A 25,095-nucleotide genomic window follows, 5' to 3' on the forward strand; every position below is an offset into this window, starting at 1 on the left:
AATATTTTATATGAGCCGAAACCAGTTTGGCTCAGTGAATAGAGCGTCGGTTTGCGGACTGAAAGGTCCCAGGTTCGATTCCGGTCAAGGGCATGTACCTTGATTTCGGGCACATCCCCAGTGGGGGGTGTGCAAAAAGCAGCTGGTCGATGTTTCTCGCTCTCTATCCCTCTTCCTTCCTCTTTGTAAAAAAATCAATAATATATATATTTTTTAAATGTTTTATATGGGTTTATTGATCAAATAAGCTGATAGTTATTTACATAATTTTTGAGATTTGAAAAAGTAAATCAGTGTTCAACAAAATTAGATAGTAATTCCAATAAACATTTTATAGCATTAATTATATTTGTTATATATTAGCTAAACATTATTTCTAATATTTGAAATAACCTAAAATATGAGTAAATGTTAAATAAGGTTAATATATAAATATTTTTTGGGTATCTGTTTAATTTCTCAGTAATGGTAGATACTAAAACATGATTACTAAGTATAATTGTAAACATAAATTTTGCTTCTTATTTTTATGTGTTTCAAGAGACTATCCCTTTGAGTCACTTAAAGATACTTATTTTCTATTTTAAAAAGACATATAAAAATGTATATAGCAGTAGAAAATTGTGATATCTATAGTCATGAATTTTAATAGTCTACTAGGATGCATGAATATGATAAACATTTTGTAACAAACCATCTCTAAGCATTTTCTCTGAAATTGATATTTCTTTTGGTTAAAAATTATAATTAACATGAATAGTTGAGCTTATCCTAGGGAAAGTGATGATCCAGAAGCATAAATGTGGACACAAATTAATAAAATGTATTTTCTAATCAATTCATATAAAAAGAGTAGTCTAATCTGTTTGTTTATTTCATAGTTTGAAAGAGAATATTGAAAAGCAAAAGCTGAATGTTTATAAAAATGTTTCCAATACTCACAGAAGGGAATTTTTACTTGTTTTAGTTTAAAATATCTGGATCTGTAGAGAAACAAGGGTTGTGTAAATAGTTTTGCCAAAGTTTGCTCAGTTTTATGTGCTTATTTTTAAAATGCCATGAAGAGTTTTCTGCCAAATATTGATGCCAAACTGGAATTTGACTTTCCCACTGTTAAAATGATAAATGATCCTCTTTTACCTTCTGTGCAATCTGCCCAGACATAGTAGAGATTCCATGGCCTACCAAAATGATTTTGTATTTTTGAGATAACTTTATCATTCACTTCATTTTAAAAAATAGAATAAAGTTTCCTAACATATAAAAAAGATGTTTCCCTCTAATTTGTTGCCCAGGTATCCATGTTGTATCTTAACTTAATGGCCAAATATCTTATGTAAATCTTTTTTTAAATGTATCTTTATTGCTGAAAGTATTATATATGTTCCTTTTTTTCCCCATCGATCCCTTCGAGCCTGCACCTGCTCCCTACCTAGGCCTCCACCACAATATTGTCTGTGTCCATGAGTATGCAGATATGCATATAAATTCTTTGGTTAATCTCTTCCCACTCACCCTCCCTCACCTCCCTTTGAGATTCTTCAGTGTGTTCTATGCTTATATTTTATTGTCAGAAGAGCAGGCCCTTTGCTTCAGAAAAAAAAGAAAAAGAAAATTGTAAGTAAAATGTTTAAATCAAAACATTCCTTATGTTTCCCAGAAAATCCCCATGAGGTGATATAGAACTCCTTTTTCACTTTCTAAAAGTGATACTAGATGTAGATTTGTTTGTTGTCTTCCGTGGTTTTCAATTAGCAAAATACAATCTAAGACCTGCATAGGAATTGTCAAATTTAAAAAGATGTTGAGGCTATCAAAGCTAAGTTTGACGAGTTATAATATTAGTAATAGAAATATTTCTATAAAAATACCTTGCAGATTTGTCAATGACTTTATAATCCATGGTTTGTTCTTAATTTCATGAGAAACATGGATAAGATTCTTAGGTCATAGCTATATACTTCACCAGAATAAAAAATTTTACTCTTTTATGTTTTATACTGTTGGCAAGAAATTGAACACAGTCATTTATTATCATTATCAAACAGGTTTTTGCTTCCTTCTGATGGTAGTCTTGAAGGCTCTGCTATAAGCTGCATCTAGAATGTGTATATTAAACAACATTGCATTATGGAAAGAACAGTATTAGATACTTTGAACTAAACCTACTCTTTAGGATGTTGATACTGCAACATCCTAAAGAGTAGGATGTTGTATATAGGTTTCCAAGCTGACATGACTTAGAGAATTTTCAGACTATTCCAGTTAAGTGAGGCATTATATAGAAATTTCTCTATTGTCCAGAAACAAATGAAAACACACTGCTGATCCCCAATCCAATAGAATTAATTACCCAGGATTAAATAATCAACTTGTGCAATTCAACTGCTGTTATTTGTGTGGAATATTCTTGATGATATTTTCAATATTCTCTTTTTATGGATAGATGGAGTCACTATCTCTAAGCCTCAATTTAGTGGACTACATTTTCTAAACAGAAATAAATTATTTTAATGACATCTGGTTGTCACTGACCCCTACCTCCTCCTGCCCTTGCTCAGAATTCAGAAACAAGCAACCTCTTTTGAGTTTCCTTATATTTTAGGGCATCCATTCAGTGACACCTGTCTTCCTGTTTACTGGTATATGATTGGACGAGTTGTATAACCACGGCCTCATCTTGGTGTCACAATGATTCTCACTTAATCAGGCATGACAATCCCACTATTAGGAAATGTGTTGACTTTATATGTGAATCTGGTGCTTGGAGCCCCTACCCACCAAACAAAAACAGACCCAGAGAAAGAGAAGCAGCGGACAGACTCTCAAACCTCACAAGGAAAGTAGGGGAGGGGAAGAGATCAACCAAAGGACTTGTGTTCATGCATATGGGCCTGGCCAGTGGCCATGGACAACAGTGGGGTGGGGGCATATTGGGATGGGAATGGGGGGAATAAGGACAACTATGTGACACCATAATCAATAAAAAAATAAAAAAATAAAAGACAAAAACAAACAAAAATATTGTGAAATATTTTGCCACATAGTGTATGAGAATGTCCCTGAATCTCTCAGCTAGCTCCCACCTAACACCCCTGTGCAGAGTGCCCTCTCAGGGGCTGCGGGGGCTGGTGGCAGGGGCTGCTGGTGGCAGGCAGGGCAGGAAGATGGGCACAGGAAGGCAGGAGCCAGGTAGGGCCTCAGGGCGGGGCCGCGGGGCGGGGCAGCGGGGCGGGGGGGGAGGGGGCGGGGTCGCTGGGCGGGGCCTATGGGAGGGGCCTGAGGTGGGGCCGCGGGGCGGGCCTGAGGGCGTGGCCGTGGCGCGTGGCCGAGGGGCGGGGTCTGGGAAGATGCCTGCGCTGAGTCAGGGTGTGAAGGGCCTGGTGGCCCTGATCACTGGAGGCGCCTCGGGCCTCGGACTGGCCACCGCCGAGCGGCTGGTGGCGCAGGGCGCCAGAGCCGTGCTCCTGGACTTGCCCTCCTCCAAGGGGAAGGCGCAGGCCCAGCGGCTGGGGGAGAGATGCGCCTTCGCCCCAACGGACGTGACCTCCGAGTCGGATGTGCGGGCGGCCCTGGCGCTGGCGAAGGGCACCTTTGGCCGCGTGGACGTGGCCGTCAACTGCGCGGGCATCGCCGTGTCCTTCAAGACCTACGACCCGAAGCACAGCCGGGTCCACCCGCTGGAGGACTTCCAACGGGTCATCCATGTGAACCTCATCGGCACCTTCAACGTGGTCCGCCTGGTGGCGGGGGCGATGGCCCTGAACACCCTGGACGCTGAGGGCCAGCGCGGGGTCATCGTCAACACGGCCAGCGTGGCGGCCTTCGAGGGCCAGGTGGGCCTGGCCGCCTACGCCGCCTCCAAGGGGGGCCTGGTGGGCATGACGCTGCCCATCGCCCGCGACCTGGCGCCCCTGGGCATCCGCGTCGTCACCATCGCACCCGGGGCATTCAACACCCCGATGCTGTCCACGATCCCCGAAAAGGTGTGCCAGTTCCTGGCCAGCCAGGTGCCCTTCCCGCAACGCCTGGGCCACCCCGCCGAGTACGCGCACCTGGTGCAGTCAGTCATCGAGAACCCCTTCATCAACGGCGAGGTCATCCGGCTGGACGGCGCCATCCGCCTGCAGCCCTGAGGGCACCCCGCCCCTTCCCACCCTGTGCTCCAGCGGGGGAAGCCCCCTGGCCTTTGTTTAACTCTGCCCATTCATCACCTCTGTGCCTAATAAAAGTCCATTTCTTACAGGGAAAAACAACATCACTTCAGTGCCTGATAAAGTCCAATTCTTACAGGGGGGAAAAAAAAAGTGAAAAGAGGAATTTACCCAAATTCATGAGGACCGCACATGAAATCTGGCAGAGAAAATGTCCTGTAGTTGGTTTCCTAGCTTTGGAATAGATGATCATATAAGAGAAACTTTTTCCAAATCCAGCCTGAGATTCGGTACCAGAATCTGGGGACAGTAGTTAGTCCTCTGGCATTTGTACTTGGCCAATACGGAATGGCTCTAGCTTTGCAAAGCAAAGTCTACAGATACATATGGTTAGTGTCTTACAGCACTCATTTGTATAATATACAGTAAAAGGACAACCACAGTGCATTGTGGAGGTATTAACTACTTTGAACTAATCAGGTCAAATCTAATCCCACAAACATTTTTGTGAACAAAAATAATCTTTGAAGATTACTTATTATCTCAAGGTGATAAAAAGTAAAAAAAATAAAAATAAATGTACAACAACTCTGAAACTTAAAGGAAAAAAAGTTATCTCTTTTGATGTTTTATATTGAAAGGAAACTGGAGGATTATCTAGGAGAATAACTTGTGCATGATATTGTTTACTACTGATTTGTAGTCCCAGATTTGATAGGAGATTTCCTCAGTAAAGGAATTAATTCCTCTCAGGTGGAACAGGTAATCCAAATGATTATAGATTATGGCCTGTTGGACTTCAACCAGTTTTATATCTAATGGAGCAATTAGATAGACATTTTCCATCATTTAATTAGTTGAATAAGTTTTCATGAATCAATTTGTAGGAGATATGTTTCTTAATATTTTAAAAATTATACTTTAGCCGAATCCGGTTTGGCTCAGTGGTAGAGTGTCGGTCTGCAGACTGAAAGGTCCCAGGTTCGATTCCGGTCAAGGGCATGTACATTGGTTGCAGGCACATCCCCGGTAGGGGGTGTGCAAGAGGCACCTAGTCGATGATCCTCATGGATGTTTCTAGCTCTCTATCTCTCTTCCTCTCTTTAAAAAAACAATTAAAAAATCATACTTTAATAAATATCATTAATACACATATATGGAACTAGAAAAGGGGAAACATCATTAAAACATGCCAACTTATGCCAACTTCCCACCACCAGCTATCAATGGAATATGATTTTAGACATCTATCCAGCTGTATGTCTCTACTAGAAAAATACTGAAGGCCATTCATGGCAAAGATACGTACATCTGGAAATTTTCCTACTAAAACTCATTTAGAGAGTATAATTTGGTGGGAAATTTTTTTACTAAGTGTTGTAATTTATAATTATATGAATTAATACATTTCTAGATGATCTTTGCTTAACAAATTCTTTCTCTTCCATGGTTTAGAAATTTATATTTACTCTCTAGAATTTTAGGTTTCTGGAGATATTTGGAGTAATATTTGATACTTGAAAACTCAAATACAAATGTAAATTATTTTTAATTTATCCTATCAAGTTGATAACTGAATCTTTCTTTCTGTATCAATGATGAAGTCACTATCTCTAAGCCTTGATTTAGTGGACTATATTTTCTAAACGGAAATAAAACATTTTTTTAAAATACATTTTTATTGATTTTTTACAGAGAAGAAGGGAGAGGAATAGAGAGTTAGAAATATCGATGAGAGAGGAACATCAATCAGCTGCCTCCTGCACACCCGCTACCGGGGATGTGCCCACAACCAATGTACATGCCCTTGACCGGAATCGAACCTGGGACCTTTCAGTCCACAGGCGGACGCTCTATCCACTGAGGCAAACCGGTTTTGGAGGAAATAAAACATTTTAATGGCATCTGGTTGTCACTGACCCCTACCTCCTCCTGCTCTTGCTCAGAATTCAGAAACAAGCAACCTCTTTTGAGTTTCTTTACATTTTAGGGCAATGTAGTCATTTGCATTCATTCAGTGAAACCTGTCTTCCTGTTTACTGGTATATGATTGGACGAGTTGTATAACCATGGACTCATCTTGGTGTCACAATGATTCTCACTTAATCAGGCATGACAATCCCACTATTAGGAAATGTGTTGACTTTATATGTGAATCTGGTGCTTGGAGCCCCTACCCACCAAACAAAAACAGACCCAGAGAAAGAGAAGCAGCGGACAGACTCTTAAACCTCACAAGGAAAGTAGGGGAGGGGAAGAGATCAACCAAAGGACTTGTGTTCATGCATATGGGCCTGGCCAATGGCCATGGATAACAGTGGGGTGGGGGGATATGTAGGTAGGGGTTTGGGATGGGAAGGGGGGGATAAGGACAACTATGTGACACCATAATCAAGAAAAACAAATAAAAAAATAAAAAACAAAAACAAACAAAAATATTGTGAAATATTTTGCCACATAGTGTATGAGAATGTCCCTGAATCTCACAGCTAGCTCCCACCTAACACCCCTGTGCAGAGTGCCCTCTCAGGGGCTGCGGGGGCTGGTGGCAGGGGCTGCTGGTGGCAGGCAGGGCAGGAAGATGGGCACAGGAAGGCAGGAGGGGGGGCGGGGCCTCGGGGCCAAGGCAACGGGGCAGGGCCGCGGGGCGGGGCCGCGGGGCTGGGGGGGTGGGGCGGGGCCGAGGGGCGGGGCCGAGGGGCGGAGAGGGGGCACGGGGGGGGGCGCGGGGCGGGCCTGAGGGCGTGGCCGTGGCGCGTGGCCGAGGGGCGGGGTCTGGGAAGATGCCTGCGCTGAGTCAGGGTGTGAAGGGCCTGGTGGCCCTGATCACTGGAGGCGCCTCGGGCCTCGGACTGGCCACCGCCGAGCGGCTGGTGGCGCAGGGCGCCAGAGCCGTGCTCCTGGACTTGCCCTCCTCCAAGGGGAAGGCGCAGGCCCAGCGGCTGGGGGAGAGATGCGCCTTCGCCCCAACGGACGTGACCTCCGAGTCGGATGTGCGGGCGGCCCTGGCGCTGGCGAAGGGCACCTTTGGCCGCGTGGACGTGGCCGTCAACTGCGCGGGCATCGCCGTGTCCTTCAAGACCTACGACCCGAAGCACAGCCGGGCCCACCCGCTGGAGGACTTCCAAGTGGTCATCCATGTGAACCTCATCGGCACCTTCAACGTGGTCCGCCTGGTGGCGGGGGAGATGGCCCTGAACACCCCGGATGCTGAGGGCCAGCGCGGGGTCATCGTCAACACGGCCAGCGTGGCGGCCTTCGAGGGCCAGGTGGGCCTGGCCGCCTACGCCGCCTCCAAGGGGGGCCTGGTGGGCATGACGCTGCCCATCGCCCGCGACCTGGCGCCCCTGGGCATCCGCGTCGTCACCATCGCGCCTGGGCTGTTCGGCACCCCGCTGCTGACCACGCTCCCCGAAAATGTGTGCAAGTTCCTGACCAGCCAGGTGCCCTTCCCGCAACGCCTGGGCCACCCCGCCGAGTACGCGCACCTGGTGCAGTCAGTCATCGAGAACCCCTTCATCAACGGCGAGGTCATCCGGCTGGACGGCGCCATCCGCCTGCAGCCCTGAGGGCACCCCGCCCCTTCCCACCCTGTGCTCCAGTGGGGGAAGCCCCCTGGCCTTTGTTTAACTCTGCCCATTCATCACCTCTGTGCCTAATAAAAGTCCATTTCTTACAGGGAAAAACAACATCACTTCAGTGCCTGATAAAGTCCAATTCTTACAGGGGGGAAAAAAAAAGTGAAAAGAGGAATTTACCCAAATTCATGAGGACCGCACATGAAATCTGGCAGAGAAAATGTCCTGTAGTTGGTTTCCTAGCTTTGGAATAGATGATCATATAAGAGAAACTTTTTCCAAATCCAGCCTGAGATTCGGTACCAGAATCTGGGGACAGTAGTTAGTCCTCTGGCATTTGTACTTGGCCAATACGGAATGGCTCTAGCTTTGCAAAGCAAAGTCTACAGATACATATGGTTAGTGTCTTACAGCACTCATTTGTATAATATACAGTAAAAGGACAACCACAGTGCATTGTGGAGGTATTAACTACTTTGAACTAATCAGGTCAAATCTAATCCCACAAACATTTTTGTGAACAAAAATAATCTTTGAAGATTACTTATCTCAAGGTAATAAAAAGTAAAATATAAAATAAAAAAATTGTACAACAGCCCTGAAACTTAAAGGAAAACAAGTTATCTTTTTTTGATGTTTTATATTGAAAGGTAACTGGAGGATTATCTAGGAGAATAACTTGTACATGATATTGTTTACTACTGATTTGTAGTCCCAGATTTGATAGGAGATTTCCTCAGTAAAGGAATTAATTCCTCTCAGGTGGAACAGGTAATCCAAATGATTATAGATTATGGCCTGTTGGACTTCAACCAGTTTTATATCTAATGGAGCAATTAGATAGACATTTTCCATCATTTAATTAGTTGAATAAGTTTTCATGAATCAATTTGTAGGAGATACGTTTCTTAATATTTTAAAAATTATACTTTAATAAATATCATTAGTATACATATATGGAACTAAAAAGAGGGAAACATCATTGAAACATGCCAACTTATGCCAACTTCCCACCACCAGCTATCAATGGAATATGATTTTAGACATCTATCCAGCTGTATGTCTCTACTAGAAAAATACTGAAGGCATTCATGGCAAAGATACGTACATCTGGAAATTTTCCTAAAACTCATTTAGAGAGTATAATTTGGTGGGAAATTTTTTTACTAAGTGTTGTAATTTATAATTTTATGAACTAATACATTTCTAGATGATCTTTGCTTAACAAATTCTTTCTCTTCCATGGTTTAGAAATTTATATTTACTCTCTAGAATTTTAGGTTTCTGGAGATATTTGGAGTAATATTTGATACTTGAAAACTCACATACAAATGTAAATTATTTTTAATTTTTCCTATCAAGTTGATAACTGAATCTTTCTTTCTGTATCAATATGCTCTATTTTTCCATTACCTTACTGATGTATTGATGGCATGCTCATATTTCAGTTACTCTGATGGCCTGCTATCTATTTTCAGATACCCAAGAAAAAATTGTCAACTAATCCCCAAACTTTCATTTTAAGAATGAAGTGAACTCATTCTATCTTCAGTCCTTGAGCCTTTTGAAGAATTGCTATAAAAAGATAATTATTTCCTCTTGTACTAATTTTAGTTTTTGTCCCTGTTCTTTTTAAGCTTGCATTATAAATTTTTACTTTGTAATATTATTTTAAAAGCAAAAAAAAAATTTCATTTGAGAATAGTCATCTTCATCTTAGTAATAGACTAAATATATTCATATTGACATTGGGCAATGGCAAAAACATTCACCATACTCAATATTCACTAACTCAGTAATTACATAATTTTTATAATGAAATAATGTAAAGGGTTTCTTTTAAAACCACAAGATAAGAATTCCATTTCTCATTATCTATTTAGCATAACCTCAAGATTGAGTCTATTTTCCATTCATAAAAATGAATCCCTTGAATGTCATAATTCCAGTATATTTCTTTTTCTTTTTCTACACTTTGTGAAAACACAGACATTCATTTTAATAGTATTTCAATACAATTATTAAAATTTCAAATTGAGTCATCCATCATATTTTTAAAAAGGTCATAATTCTATTCACTAATGTTGACAATGTCTTGCCCAAAAAATGATCATAAAATTATAATTATATTATCATTCTATTAATTAAATTTTATAAATAGTGGTTTATTTTAATGAAAAATTTTATTGGAAAAATGTGTGTGTTTATTTTTTCAAGGTTCCTCTAACAAAGCTGTATCTCTTACTGATAGTAAGCACCTTCATCATTACAAGAAGACAACAGTACTTCCTTTACACTTCACAAAAGCATTTATTATCTGAATGAGATTACACTTAATTCCAATAACAATTAAATAAATCATTTTATTTATAAAGTTTTTCAGCACCATATTTTAATAAGATGTAGTACTTGAATTGAACCAACCTGTTGGTAATCAGTGAAGATAGGAAACCATGTTGATACAAATGATTGTTTTAACTTAAGTGGTTGGCAACCTTTAACACTTGTGCCAGATGGTGGCACACTGGGATATTGGACTGGCAACCAGCTTCTGGCAGGAGCTCAACCCCTTCGCACTTTACTATTTGGAGTTATTGTTACATTCCTGTCCACTGACATAGGCACAATCAATATCAATCATGAATTTCACAACATTTTCCTGCCCTTCACGTCAAGCCATCTGTTCTAAACTCTGTAATACAAATAAAGGAAAGGAAAATATTTTTAAAATCTTGAAAAGGATAATTTTATAAAATATTCTTATTCTACTGTAGATTAGGTGCTGGGTATGGAGGCCACAGGAACATAGGTTACCAAGGAGACAGAACTGAACCTCACATCACCCTGCTTTGGCCCTGGAGGATGGCTGGTTAGCCAGAGACGGGTAAGATTCCTCAGGGAAGAAACAACCTAAGACAGGCACAGTCACAGAGGGGCCATCAGGAGAAAACTTGGGGGTCAACAGAGGTGGGGCATAGACCCTCACCCCCCACCCAACTTTGCAGGGGCCTGAATCCTCACCCCTGTTGAGGGAGTCTCCTGCCCCCATGGCTGCTTCGCTTCCCATGCCCAGCTCAAATCAGAACCCAGTAACAGACAGAGACTTGGCTGACAGCAGCTGCCCTCGCACTACAACAAGACTTGTCTGAGTTGTCTTGTAAATATGGTGTGGGGAAGTGGGCTTTTGATATCTAAATCCAGTCTACCATCAGGAATGCTCAGGGCCTATCAAGAAGGCAAATAACCCTTTCCCCCAATATTTACACGGTAAAATAAGATTGTTTTAGAGTAATAAATTTGATAGTAAAATATTAGACAAGTTTTCAGACTAATTTAAATTGGCTAATTGAAATAAGCGAATATGCTAGAAAAACGAATTGCACTTGACAGAAAGCTGTTCCTAAAGTGGTTATAAATATTGATTTTGAAACAATCTATTTCTTAAAATATATAATGGAAATGAGGTGAATAAAAGCATTCACCAAACTTTTTCTCATTATCCAGAATAATGAAAATATGTTAGCAGTTTGTTATTTGCCAGCATGTTGTGTGGTTTTTTTTAAATTTTGAATTAACAGATAAAAAAGAGAGATACTGTCTTAATCAGCATCATGCAATTGCTATCTGATTGACATAATTTGAGGACACTGCAATTTTATTTGATACAGTCATTGCTTTTTGTCATAGGAATAATATATTGTTTTACAACACAGAATTGAACAAGAGATGAGAATTTTACTAACATTAAAAAATATATATATCTTACCTGTCAGGGACATAGAGAATGGAAGAATGCTTAAAAAATAAGTTTATGGGAGAGGATCCAAGATGGCTGCTCAGGTAGACATCTAACCGTAGCAGCACACAACAATTTCAATGGAATACAACTAAAATGTAGAGTGGACATCACCCAGAGCTACAGATAGTCGACTGACTGAAAATTCTACAACAAGAAGGAAAGAGAAAACCAGAAGGAAAATCAGAGGAGCTGAAAAAAAGTCTAAGGTATGGAGACATGCTGCGCTCCCACACGCACACGCGCACGGAGAGGTCGCAGCCGGAGAGGAGAGGGCTGGGTGCTGCCTGGCATTCCTTAGCAGAGAGGAAATAAAACCCCCAGCCTGGGCTGAACCCCCGAACTGGCAGTGCTGAGCCCCAGTTATGGGCCAGACCTTGGGGACCCAGGCTCTGGCAGGGGGAGACGGGCTGTGAGGCGGAATCCCAGGGGAGCAGGGAAGCACATTGCGCGCAGAGGACTGAATGTTGAATCTGATGCTGGATTGCCCTAGCCAGAAGAAACAAAGCCTCCGGCGGCGCTGAGCCTCAGTCCGGACTGCTCTGAACCCCAGTTCTAGTCCAATCTCTGAGGACCCAGGCTCGGGCAGGGGGAGACGGGGCTGTGAGGTGGAGTCCTGGGAGAGCGGCGAAAGGCCAAGCCCCCGGAGTCACGCACATTGCTCCTAAGGGAAGGAATGTTGACTCTGATGCGAGATTGCCCTGGAGGGAAGGAAACAGGAGTCCCGGCCATGTTGGGCCCCAGTTTTGACTGCTCTGAAGCCAGTCCTAGGCCAGACCCTGGGGACCCAGGCTCAGGCAGGGGGAGACGGGTTGTGAGGCGGAATCCCAGGGGAGCGGTGAAAAGCGGAGCCCCCAGAGTCGCGCACACTGCTCTCAGAGGACAGTCTGTTGACTCTGATCCTAGACTCCCCTAGCGGGAAGGAGAAAGAAGGTTCTAGACTGGAGGAATGGGACGGGGAGCAGGAGCCCCTGCCGGACGCCGGACAGCCTGGAGCCAGCAAGGAGCTGGGCGACGGGGGCCCCCCAGGGGGGGGGTGCCCCTGAGCCTTCTACCGCTGAGCGCGGGAAACGGAGCCAAGGCCGGGGGCTGCTTCCTGGGCGGCGATGACCCCTGCAACAGGCTGAAGCAGCGCAGGAGCCCACGGAGAACAAAGGGGTGCCACAGGCCAACCTGCTGAGCTCCCAGGACAAGGAGGAAGAAACCAAAGAAGTTCTCAATGCGAAGAAATCAAGTGAGAGCAAAAGATAGTAAAATTACTTAAGAAAGAATACAAAGAAGATCTTGAAAAATCAAAGACTAAGTCAGAACTCAACTCACCAGCCAACATTGCAACATAAATGCATTTAAAAAAAAAAAAAAGGACAGAATGTTGGAGCAGCGGCGGCCAGGCCTAGAGTGGCCAGGCACAAGGCAGTGGCAGCCAGGCCTGAGGCGGAGGCGGCCAAGCCCAGGGTGGCCAGTCCAGGAACACCCAGACCCAGAGTGGCCTGGCCCCGAGAAGCCAGGCCCGGAGCAGCGGTTGCCAGGCTGGGAGTGGCCAGGCCCGGAGCAGCGGCTGCCAGGCTGGGAGCGGCCAGGCCCGGAGCAGCAGCAGCCAAGTCCAGAGCAACTGGGTCGGGAGCGGCGGTGACCAGACCCGGAGCAGCTGGTTGTGGAACGAACCAGAGCAACAGAGGCCAGGCCCGGAGCAGCCAGGCCAGGAACCGCTCGCTCCTCGCCTGCCCCTGCCCCAAGGCTGCCTCTCAGACATGGCTGGAAACTTTTGTGGGAACCTGAGGGTCTGCTGAATCAAGTGATGAAGGCTTAGATCTGGATGTGTTGAGTTAGTATAGCACTGGGGTATTGATCTGTGAGTGCCTTGGGTGGAGCCTGGATGAGGCTGGTTGACCTATTTGGAAATGTCTTTTGTGTGAAGTGTATCTTTGGACATGTGGAGGAATTATTGATATGAGAAAATGCTAAGTAACTGATTTACTATCTGAAAAGGGATTTACTATCGGGGAAAGGGAGGGAGGAAGAGACTAAACTGTGCACCTATGGATGAGGACAATGGGGGATGGGGAGGGGGCAGAGGGTGGGGTGGGAACCTGGTGGAGGGGAGAAGAAATGAGGAACCTTTGTAATAATATGAACAATAAAGATTGATTTAAAAAAAATAAGTATATGGATTTATGCAGATATTAACAGTAAATCCCTTTTCATTTTATGATTTACTGTCATATTCTACCTGAAGAAGCATTTGTAGAAAATAAGAGTAGATTGATACATTCTTCTCAAATTAAATGATTTTAAAGGAAAATAATCTCATTAAGTACATTTTTAATCAGAGAATAATGGATATAGATTTTTTTTTGTATTTCCAGCCTTTTCTTTTGGATATAGATTTTTAAATGTATTTCTTAATCTTAAGAAAATCACTAGATAAAATTATATTTTGTTTTTGTACTAGAGTATTGCTGCCAATTCCTGGGTTACTTCAGGAAATACTTATCTCTAGAGTACAATTGTTTTAATATTTTGATCATTCATTTTATAATATGAGAACAAAATTTAATTCAGATACCACAGAAATAATACTCTCTGATACAAATATAAAAATTTCCTTCTGTTTATAAGTTCACTGCTATTTTCAGTATAAAAACAAATATATTTCAGTTATATAGCCTTTTAGTCTTAAAAATTGATTTTCAAAACATGTAGCAGCTGAAATCTTCATTGTGCAGCCTCCTATATAATCACATAATCCATTGGTGAGAGACACTGGAAGTGGAATTGAAATAGAGTTTTGTAGATTTAATTTGTTTCCTAGTAAAATGCTGAAAATCATATCTGGTTTTCTCTTACAACTATTTTGATAATACAATTCTATGTGATAGAAACAAATTCTTCACTCTTGTACAATAAATATACCTTAGTATCCTAATGAAAAAGATGATCACATCTTCTTTATTTAGAATGATAAATTCTTTTTTTCCTCCAGATTCCTAATGGGATATTAGTATCTGTATAAATCACACAGTTTGTACCCTAGAGTCAGAAAGAAGTTATTGTCACATACTGCTTTTTTCCCCTTACTTCAGTAGTCTGTCTCTCTGTTTTTCTCTCATCTCTGTTTTTGTTTCAATGTATCTCCATCTCTCTCTCTGCCCTCATGGTGTCTTATATGATTTATGGCAAATTATATTTGCCCAAAGTTTAAAATGGTACTAGTAAAAACATTATTATAGCATATAAAAATTTAAAAATACAAAAATATGTGTTATAAAATGTCTCCCAAACCTAGACTAACATTTGAACCTATCCCATTAGTAACCACTGACAAATACTTGTTATATGAAGTTTCAAAAGTTTTATTTTATAATATTTAAAATGTATATGTAGTAAATTTACATATGTATTTATTAGTATTATTTTGGTATATGTAATTGGTTTATTCCACTCATCAAAATATCATTAAATATTTAACATCAGCATACATATATATTATATTAATATACTTCATGCTTGTATAGAATTTTATTACTCTTATGACTGTTTAAATTATTTCATAATGTTTATGAAAATGCTGAAAAAAAGGTGTATATGTGTCTTGGCACACATATGAAAGTACAGACATCTACTGCTTAATGATGGGGATATGTTCTGAGAAATGCACCATTAGGCAATTATGTCATTGTGCAAACAAGCCAACTGATATATAGAGAGGTATAAATCAAGGCTCTATGGTACAGCTATAAACCTGCATGTTACTATACTGAATGTAATAAGCAACTGTAACACAATGGTATTTGTATATACAAATATAAAAAAGGTACAGTAAAAATATGATGTGAGATAACTACCTTACCATGAATGGAGCTGAGAAGTCTGGAAGCTGTTCTGGGTGAGTCAGTAAGTAGTGAGTGAATGTGAAGGCCTAGGGCATTACTATGCATTCTTGTAGGCTTCATAGACCCTGTATGCCTAAGTTACACTAAACTTTCCTTCAAAAATAAATTAACCTTAACATATTGCAACTTTTTATTTTAAAAACATTTTAATTTTTTTAATTTACTATTTTCTAATAACACTCAGCTTAAAACAGGAACACATTATACAGCTATACAAAAAAAGTATCTTCTTTCTCTAAATCCTTATTTTGTAAGCTTTTTCTATTTTTTAATAATTTTTAAACTTTTTGGTTAATAACTGAGAAACAAAAACATATTAGACTTACACATAGTCAAGATCATCATAAACACTGTTTTTTATCTCCACATTTTTTCCCACTGAAGAGTCTACAGGAGCAATTACATGCACAGAGCTCTTATCCTACATGATAACAACGTCTTCTTCTGTAATACTTTCTGAAGGACCTGTCAGAAACTCCTGTTAAGGCTGTATCACTCTTCAGAAACATGTCCATGGTGGTTTGCTTGGTTTGTTTCTTTTTTTCAACATAGATTCCCAGATAATGCACCATGAAATTTCTCTCTATTAATTAAAACATTTGGTGTTGTGACCCATGACTTCAAACATTTTGAGAAGCTTCTTAAGGTTTGCAAAAGCTGCTGCTAACTTCCTTCTGTGGATTTTCTGGGGGTTCTTTTTCTTTTTCTTCACCTTCAGTTTCTTTTTCTCCTGCGTTTTCTTCAGGTATGTGAGTATTTTTCCAGTTCAAACAACTTCTCACTAGTAAATTCCTTAGGAATCACCTATATGAGTTTCTCAATGATGCCCTCATGCACACCCCAGGTTAAAGTTGTTTGCCATCTCAACAACAGCCTTGATTTTTGCAAACATCTAATTTTTTACAAGTCCTTTGAAGTCATGAGCAAACCTCTTGAGTGTCTTTTTTCAGATGCCATTTATACACTCCATGGTAACATTGCCTCAATATTGATGCAGTCATAGATGTTATAATTCTTCCAGAATTTGATCAGTGTCATCCTCAGTTCTAGCAATAGTCTGGGCAAAGATCCTCCTCAGATAGTAAGGTTTTTTTGTGTGTTTTTTTTTTAAAATATATTTTATTGATTTTTTACAGAGAGAAAGGGAGAGAGATAGAGAGCTAGAAACGTCGATGAGAGAGAAACATTGACCAGCTGCCTCCTGCACACCCCCCACCGGGGATGTGCCCGCAACCAATGTACATGCCCCCGACCGGAATCAAACCTGGGACCTTTCAGTCCGCAGACCGACGCTCTACCACTGAGCCAAACCGGTTTCGGCAGATAGTAAGTCTTGAAAGCTGATTAAAATCCTTGATTCCTTGGTTGAATCAAAGAGGTGGTATTTGAAGAGAGAAGAACCACCTTGACATTGAGATAAAATTAATTATAACTCTACAGGCCTAACTCAAGAAAGAAAGAAAGAAAGAAAGAAAGAAAGAAAGAAAGAAAGAAAGAAAGAAAGAAAGAAAGAAAGAAGAGAGAGAGAGAAGGAAGGAAGGAAGGAAGGAAGGAAGGAAGGAAGGAAGGAAGGAAGGAAGGAAGGAAGGAAGAAAGAAAGAAAGAAAGAAGGAAGGAAAGAAAGAAAAGGAAACAATGGTAATAAATCATCAAACTCTGCAACTTAAAGAATTAGAAAGAGAGCAACAAGAAAAGCACAGAGTGAGCAGAAGGAAGGAGATAATAAAGACCAGAGCAGAAATAAATGACGTAGAGACCAAAACAAACAAACAAACAAAAAAAAAAACCCACAACAATACAAAATATCAATGAAACAAAGAGCTGGTTCTATGAAAAGACAAATAAGATTGATGAATCTCTAGCCAGGATCACTAAAAAGCAAAGAGAGAGGACCCAAATAAACAAAATGACAAATGAAAGAAGCGAAATAACAACAGACTGTATAGAAATACAAAAGATTATTTAAAAAATACTATGAAAAACTCTATTCCAACAAACTAGACTACCTGGAAGAAATGGGCATAGTCCTAGAAAAATACAAAATCCAAAACTCAGGAAGAATCCAAAAATCTCAATAGGCCAGTAACTATGGAGGAAATTGAAGGAGTAATCAAAAAGCTTTCAGCAAACAAAAGCCCATAGCCAGACTGCTTCACAAGGGATTTTACCAAACATTCAAGGAAAAACTAAAACTTATCCTCCTCAGACTATTCCAAAAAATTCAAAAGGAAGGAACGCTTCCAATCTCATTCTACAAAGCCAGCATTAACCTAACATCAAAACTAGATAAAGACACTACAAAGAAAGAAAATCACAGGCCAATATCCCTCATGAACATAGATGCCAAAATCCTCAACAATAGCCCATAGCCGGGGTGCACCAAGAGTGTCAAAATCAGGTAACTGGGGAGGCTGAGCCACTGGGCCCTATAGGACACCTATCACACAAAGCTACTCTACCAACTCAGGGAAGCAGCAAAAATGCAGAGACAAAGAAACATCACAAATTAAAGAAATGGAGAAAAACAAATGACTGAATATTTTCTTGTATTTTGATATGTGCTAGAAATAATTGATCATTTAGACTTTTGTCCATTATGGCACATACTTTACAACTCATTTAGTTTCAGGCTGATTTATTTTGAATTTCATTTTAGAATATCTTTCATTTTCTAAGTCCTTGCATAATGGTAACTGATGAAACATTTGGAGTAGAGGAGTAAATTCATGTTTGGAGTGAGGCATTAGTTTCAACAAGGGCTTTTGCTACCCATGCCAGAGTAGAAGTTATCTAATGTATTCAACTTTCTACTAAATATATCATTGTTCTCCTTCATAATTCACTGCTGATTAAACATCTAATACATTAGTAGTTAGATTAGCATTGATTAGAGAAAGCTCATGCTGTAGACTATCTGTATAGTCTCCATCTTTGCAAACATGGCCACTGTATTCATGAGTCCATTTTATAATCAATGGTATAGCTGGGTATAAAGTATGGCCAGCATCTACTGAATATGTCATATATTCACCATACTGTCAAGTACCCTTCTACACTGGATCCTCTCTACTAGGTCATTACATGCCCTATTCTAGAGTCACTTTTCTTTGATCTTTTAGTTTTAATCTTCTGTGTCCTGACTAGCCAACCATTTGTACTACTTCATAGCACATGTACATTTTTATAGCAGGCCATATCTACTCTCTGTGAATTAGGCCTGGGTTTTTTCCCATGAGGCCATAGGCTTAAGTTATGGAAGAGAAATCATAGCAGCAAAGATAATGGAGTTCTGAACCATTTGTTCATGTAATTTTCTGAACCCTCTTGAGTCCCAGAAAACTGCTTGAGGCCAATTCTAATAGCACAATTTTCATCCTACAATGTATTGCGATTCTCCTGCTAAAATCCTGATGACTGACAACATCCATTTTGTGATGAGTAACTCTGGTCACATATGTCTCATGGCCAGGCTTTTAGTCTCAATTTATTCTATGACTGAGAGTGGTTTTCAAACAGTGAGTGGTTTCTCTTGAACAAGTCATTTACTAGAACTTAGAAAGTCCCTGTTGTGACTCTCCAATTGGGTTTTGTCAAAGACTACACAGACAGTACTTATTAAACATGAATATTTCTTGTAAGGTTGATCATGATTTTTCACCACAGTGTAAGCCTAACTGCTTAAGCCTCCCTTTATTAAATTTATAGCCAAAATTTTCAAGCTTTCAGTTCACCTGAAATATATTTTGCAAAACCCATAGAAGCTCAGATACTGCTCTTTTATAGTTAATAGTTAAAAATGCAATAATTTGGGGATTTTTTTATAAGAATTCCCATTATATTTAGAATAAGAGATATTATTGTAGAAAGGATCAAGTGGAAGTCTCTGTAACTGCCCTTTCTGCTAAGTTTTTAAATCAAATGTCAGATAAATATTTCAAGGAAAAAACAAACATTTTTCAAAGGGTCATCGTAGTGTCTGCATTTTAAGGATTCATACACTAAATATTAGTACCATGTCCAGGTTTCTTGCTAAGACATTACATTCTTATATCTTAAGTAAATAATATTTTTTAAAATTTTATTTTATTGTGTAAAGTATTATGAATAGTATTATATATTTTCTCAATGTTTACTACTAATAATACTGAACTTCTGGTATTATTTTAGAAAATATATAAACTAACATACAAGAGCAAATGTCAAATAGAAACACAAGCAAATATATATGATGTAATATATACATTAGTTCATATAAAAATTTGTGTAATATAAAATTCAAATTTGGATAAAGTTAAAGAAAATATGCCAGAAGAAGTTCAAGATGGTAGTATAGGAAGATCCTGAGATCATTTGCTCTTACAGACACAAGAAACCTACAGGTATAAATGGACTAATTTCTCTGAAAAAAAAAACAACAACAACTGGAAACTGAATAAACAGAATCTCCACAATAAAACGACAGTACTGGGAAGGACAGGAAATATCTTCACTGTCAGAAGATATTTCAAATGTACAGAACTTTTATCTGCACAAGAAGGGATTCAGGCTCTACAAAAGGCCCTTAGAATGTACACAGATGAGATGAGTGCCTAAAACATCCTGGTTTTGAAAGTCAAAGTAGAATATTCCCATGGAAACCTTATCACTACAGGGAAAGTAAAACTCACTCTTAAAGAGTTCACACACTGACTCACTAGACTTCAAAAATAGAAATACCTATATTTACATAAAACAAATATTAACACACATATAGAAATAAATTGACAGTTTAATAATAAAAGTAGAGGACCCCCCTACCTCATTGGCTGGATCATCCAAACTAATTAATAAATGAACATTAAAGTAGATGTACTTAATAGGTTTATATAGAACATGTCATCAAAACAGCAGAATACACATTTTTTCAAGTGTACATGAAGGATTCTCCAAGATAGATAATCTAGTAGGCCACAAAATAAGTCTTAATAAATTTAAGGAGACTAAAATCATACCAAGCATTTTTATGTCCACAGTAGTATAAAACAAAATTTATCACACAAAGAAAACTGGAAGAAATACAAACACATATAGACTAAACAACATGCTGAACAGCCAATGGGTCAATGGAAAAATCAAAGAGGAAAATAGAATTACCTTGATACAAATGAAAATGAAAACACAATGTTCCAAAATCTATGGGATGCAGCAAAAGCAGTCCTAATAGGGATATTTTTTTTTAGCAATACAGGCCTACCTTAAGAAACATGAAAAATATCAAAATATTTTTTTCCTAACACTTCAAAGGATAGGGAAAGACAAAACATACAAAGCCCAAAGTTAGAAGAAAGAAAATAAAGTTCAGAGTAGAAATCAATAAAATAGAAACTAAAAAAATGAGGAAAATGGTCAATGAAACTAATACTGGTTCTTTCAAAAGTTATACAGAATTGATATACTGTTATCAAGAATAAACAAGAAAAAAAACATGCCATCAAATATACAAAATCAGAAATGGAAGAGAGAACACCACAAAATTATAAGGAATCAGTAGAAATTACCATGAACATTTATATGCCAAAAGCCTGGGTAATTTAAAAGAAATGAATAAATCCCTAGAAACATACAATCAATCAGAAAAAAACAGAAAATCTAAGAGACTAATTTTTAGTAATAAATTTGAATCAATAATTTAAAAACTAGCAAAAAACAGAAGTCTAAGAATAGTTTCACAAGTAAATTCTAACAAATATTTAAAGAAGGGTTTAGAGTTATCCTTTTCAAATTAGTCCAAATACAGAAAAGGAAGGAATTATTCTAAATTTATTCTAAGAGGTCCTAATACCAAAACCAGACAACACTACAAAAAAATTACAGACCAATATCTCTGATGTACATGGATGACAAATCCTCAGCAAAATATTAACAAACCAAATTCAATAATATATTTAAAAAAATCATACAACATAATGAAATAGGATTTATTTCTGGGATGTAAGAATGTTTCAATACTTACAATTCAATGAACATAATACTCTACATTAACAAAACAAAAATAAAAAATATATGATTATTTCAATAGATACAGAAAAATTTAACAAAATTCAACATCTATTTATGATAAAAACTATCAACAATGTATTTATAGAGGAAATATACTTCAGAATAATGAAGGCTCTATATGACAAATAATGAAGGCTTTATATGACAAATAATGAAGGCTCTATATGACAAATCCACATCATAGTCAAAAAACAAAAAGCTAAAAGTTTTTTCTCTAAGCTCAGGAACAAGATAAGGTGCCCATTCTCCCCATTTTTCCAGATAGTATTAGAAGTTCTAACCACATAAACCAGACAAGAAACTTTAAAAAGGCATCCAAATTGGAAAGGAAGAAGTAAAACTGTCACTTTTTGAAGATGGCATATTATTATATCAATATATATAAGACCCTAAAGACACCACCAAAATCAAGGAGGGTAGAGGAAAGGTGATGGGTAGAGGGGGATAAAGGGAAGAGAAATGGGGAACATCTGTAATACTGCCAACAAGGGGGATAAAGAGAAAGGGAATGGGGAACGTCAGTAATGCAGTCAAAATTATATATGTAATTTTTAAAATTTCAATAAATTTGCAGAATACACATTTAATAGAAGGAAATCTGTTGCATTTTTGTACACTAATGAAGAACTAACAGAAAGGGAAATTAAGAAAACAATACCATTTAAAACTGCATCAAACAAAGAAAATAACTGGAATTAAATTTATTCATGCAGGTGAAAGACTTGTACTTTTAAACTATTAGACATGGATGAAAGAAACTAAAAGACTCACAAGTAAATGTACAGATATACCATGCTTTTATTTTGGAAGAATTAATATGGTTAAAATATCTATGCTACCCAAAGCAAACTACAGATTCAGTACATTTCTTATTAAAATACCAGTGGTGCGGAAACTGGTTTGGCTCAGTGGTAGAGCGTCAGTCTGCCAACTGAAAGGGCCCAGGTTCGATTCCGGTTAAGGGCATGTACATTGGTTGCGGGCACATCCCCAGTAGGGGGAGTGCAGGAGGCGACTGGTGGATGTTTCTCTCTCATTGACTTCTCTGGCTCTCTATCTCTCTCCCTTCCTCTCTGTAAAAAATCAATAAAATATATTTTAAAAAATAAAAATAAATAAAATAAAATACCAGTGGTATTTCTCACAGAACTAATACTCCTAAAATTTATATTAAATCACAAATGACCTTGAATATCCAAAGCAATATTGAAAAAGAGAAAATGTTTCTTGTTTTCATACTATATTAAAAAGCTATCCTAACTAAAATTGTACATATAGTTCTGGCATAATAGCAGACACATAGATAAGTGAAACTCAAAAGAGAACTCAGAAGTAAACCCATTTATGGTCAAATAATCTAAGACAAAAGATGCAAAAATATAAAGGTAATCTCTTCAATATCTAGTGCTGGAAAAACTGGATAACTACATGCAAGATAATAAAACTGGACTACATTCTTATACTATATTTAAATTAAAGACTTGGAACTGTCTCATTAGAAAATGGCAATAGAAGAAAAACAAACAAAGTGGGAATACATCAAACTAAAAAACTTGTTCACAGCAAAGAAAACCATCTAAAAAACAACCTACTAAAGGCAACCTACTAAATGAGAGAAAAAATTATAAATCATATATTTATCAAGAGGTCTATTTTCAAATATATAAAGAATGCATGCAACTCAACAACAAAAAACAACCCTCATCTGGGAAATTCTAATCAAAACACACCTGTCATAATGGCTATTATCATAGAGCCAACAAACAAACAAGTGTTGACCATGATGCACAATGCTGGGATTGTAAATCGGTGGAGCCACTTTAGAAAACAGTAAGGACGTGCCTCAAAAAATTAAAAATGGAACTTCTGTATGATCAGCAATTCAACTTCTGTGTATTTTTCCAAATATTCAAAACACTCATTGGAAAAAATATATACACTCCTAAGTTCATTGCAGTATTATTTCAATAACCAAGTTATGGAGGAAATTGAAATATCTATCGATAGACAAATAGATTTTTTTAAAAGACCTCCTACATATATACAAAGACCTCCTACATATATACAATCACTCAGCCATAAAAGATTTGCAACAACATTGATGGACCTAGAGGGTATTATGCTGAATGAAATAAGTCAGGCAGAGAAAGACAAATACTATATGATTTCACTTATAAATCTAAATAATAATAATAATAATAATAACTGAACAAACAAAACATAAAAAAACTCATCAATACAAAGATCAAGTGGATGGTTTCCAGATGGGAGGATGGGGAGATAGGCAAAAAATGTCAAAAGGAATAAATATAAATTTCCATTTATAATACATTCATGGGGATTTAAGGTGAAGAATAGGGAATATAGTCCATAATGTTGTAATAACTATGTACGGTGCCAGGTGGATAGTAAATTAATCATGGTGATCACTTTGTAGGTATATAAATGACTAACCCCTATGACATAAACCTGAAACTAATGTAATATAATATTATCACAGTTGTAATTCAAAAATGAATTTTAAAAGAAAACTTAAAAAAAAATTATGTGAATAGACATTTCTCAAAATCAGACAGAGAGATGCATAAAAGACACATGCAAAGAATCTTACTATCACTAATCATCAGGAAAATGAAAATCAGAAGCACAATAAAATATCAACTCACACCAGTCAGAATGGTTATTTTCAAAAGGACAACCAATGACAAGTATTGGTGGAATATGAATAAAATAAAACCCTTGGACACAGTTGGTAATGTAAATTGGTGTAGCCACTATGAAAAATAATATGGAGTTTTATCAAAAACATTACAAATAAAGGAACCATATGACTCCACAAAACCACTTCTGTGAATTACCCCCCCAAATAATTAAATCATTAATTTGAAAACATATTTATGCACCCCTATGTGCATTGCACTATTGTAGAACACAGCCAAGATACATAAGCAATCAAACTTTTTCACTGATAGAAAAATATTTAAAAAAGTGAGGAAGATAGATGGTAAATTGATAGATTATAGATAATAGGTAGATAGGTAGATAGATGATAGATGATAGATTATAGATAGATAGATGCAAAGAAATTTTACTCAGCCATAAAAAAGAATAAAATATTGTCATCAACATGGATGAACATAGAGGATATTATGCTAATTGTAATAATTAAGACAGAAAAAGATAAGTACCATATGATTTCATCTATATGTAGAATATTAAAAACAAGTATAATAAAAACATGAACAGAGATCCAAGATAGCTGCGCCCAGGTAAACACCTAGCCGCAGCCGCACACAACAATTTCAATAAAATACAACTAAAATATAAAATGGACATTACCCAGAACTACAGGAAAGTCGACTGACTGGAAATTCTACAATGAGAAGCAAGGAGAAAACCAGAAGGAAGCACTGAGGAGCTGGAAAAGCCCAAGGTACGGAGACATGCGGCGTGCGGAGAGATTGGAGCTGGAGAGGAGGGAGGCCAAGTGCCTGGCTGGCGTTCCCTAGCGGGAAGGAGATCAAACTCCGACTGTGTTGGGCCCCAGTTCTGACTGCTCTGAACCCCAGTTCTATGCCAGACCCCGGGGACCCAGGCTCATCCACAGGGAGCTGGGCTGTAAGGCGGAACCCCAG

At 38.5% G+C, this 25,095-nt stretch overlaps 2 protein-coding genes across 2 annotated transcripts; both read left to right on the forward strand.

The window, feature by feature from the left end:
- The first annotated feature begins 3,350 nt into the window (after window positions 1–3,350).
- Window positions 3,351–4,136, forward strand: LOC118706130 (3-hydroxyacyl-CoA dehydrogenase type-2-like). Its single transcript, XM_036415394.1, has one exon. The coding sequence runs from the start codon at window positions 3,351–3,353 to the stop codon at window positions 4,134–4,136; it is 786 nt and encodes a 261-aa protein (XP_036271287.1).
- A 2,801-nt stretch (window positions 4,137–6,937) lies between these two features.
- LOC118706176 (3-hydroxyacyl-CoA dehydrogenase type-2-like) lies at window positions 6,938–7,723 on the forward strand. Its single transcript, XM_036415516.1, has one exon. It carries the CDS (start codon window positions 6,938–6,940, stop codon window positions 7,721–7,723), a length of 786 nt encoding a protein of 261 aa, XP_036271409.1.
- The last annotated feature ends 17,372 nt before the right edge of the window (window positions 7,724–25,095 follow it).

Source organism: Pipistrellus kuhlii, unplaced genomic scaffold (assembly GCF_014108245.1).
Source record: "Pipistrellus kuhlii isolate mPipKuh1 unplaced genomic scaffold, mPipKuh1.p scaffold_m20_p_1, whole genome shotgun sequence".
NCBI lineage: Eukaryota > Metazoa > Chordata > Mammalia > Chiroptera > Vespertilionidae > Pipistrellus > Pipistrellus kuhlii.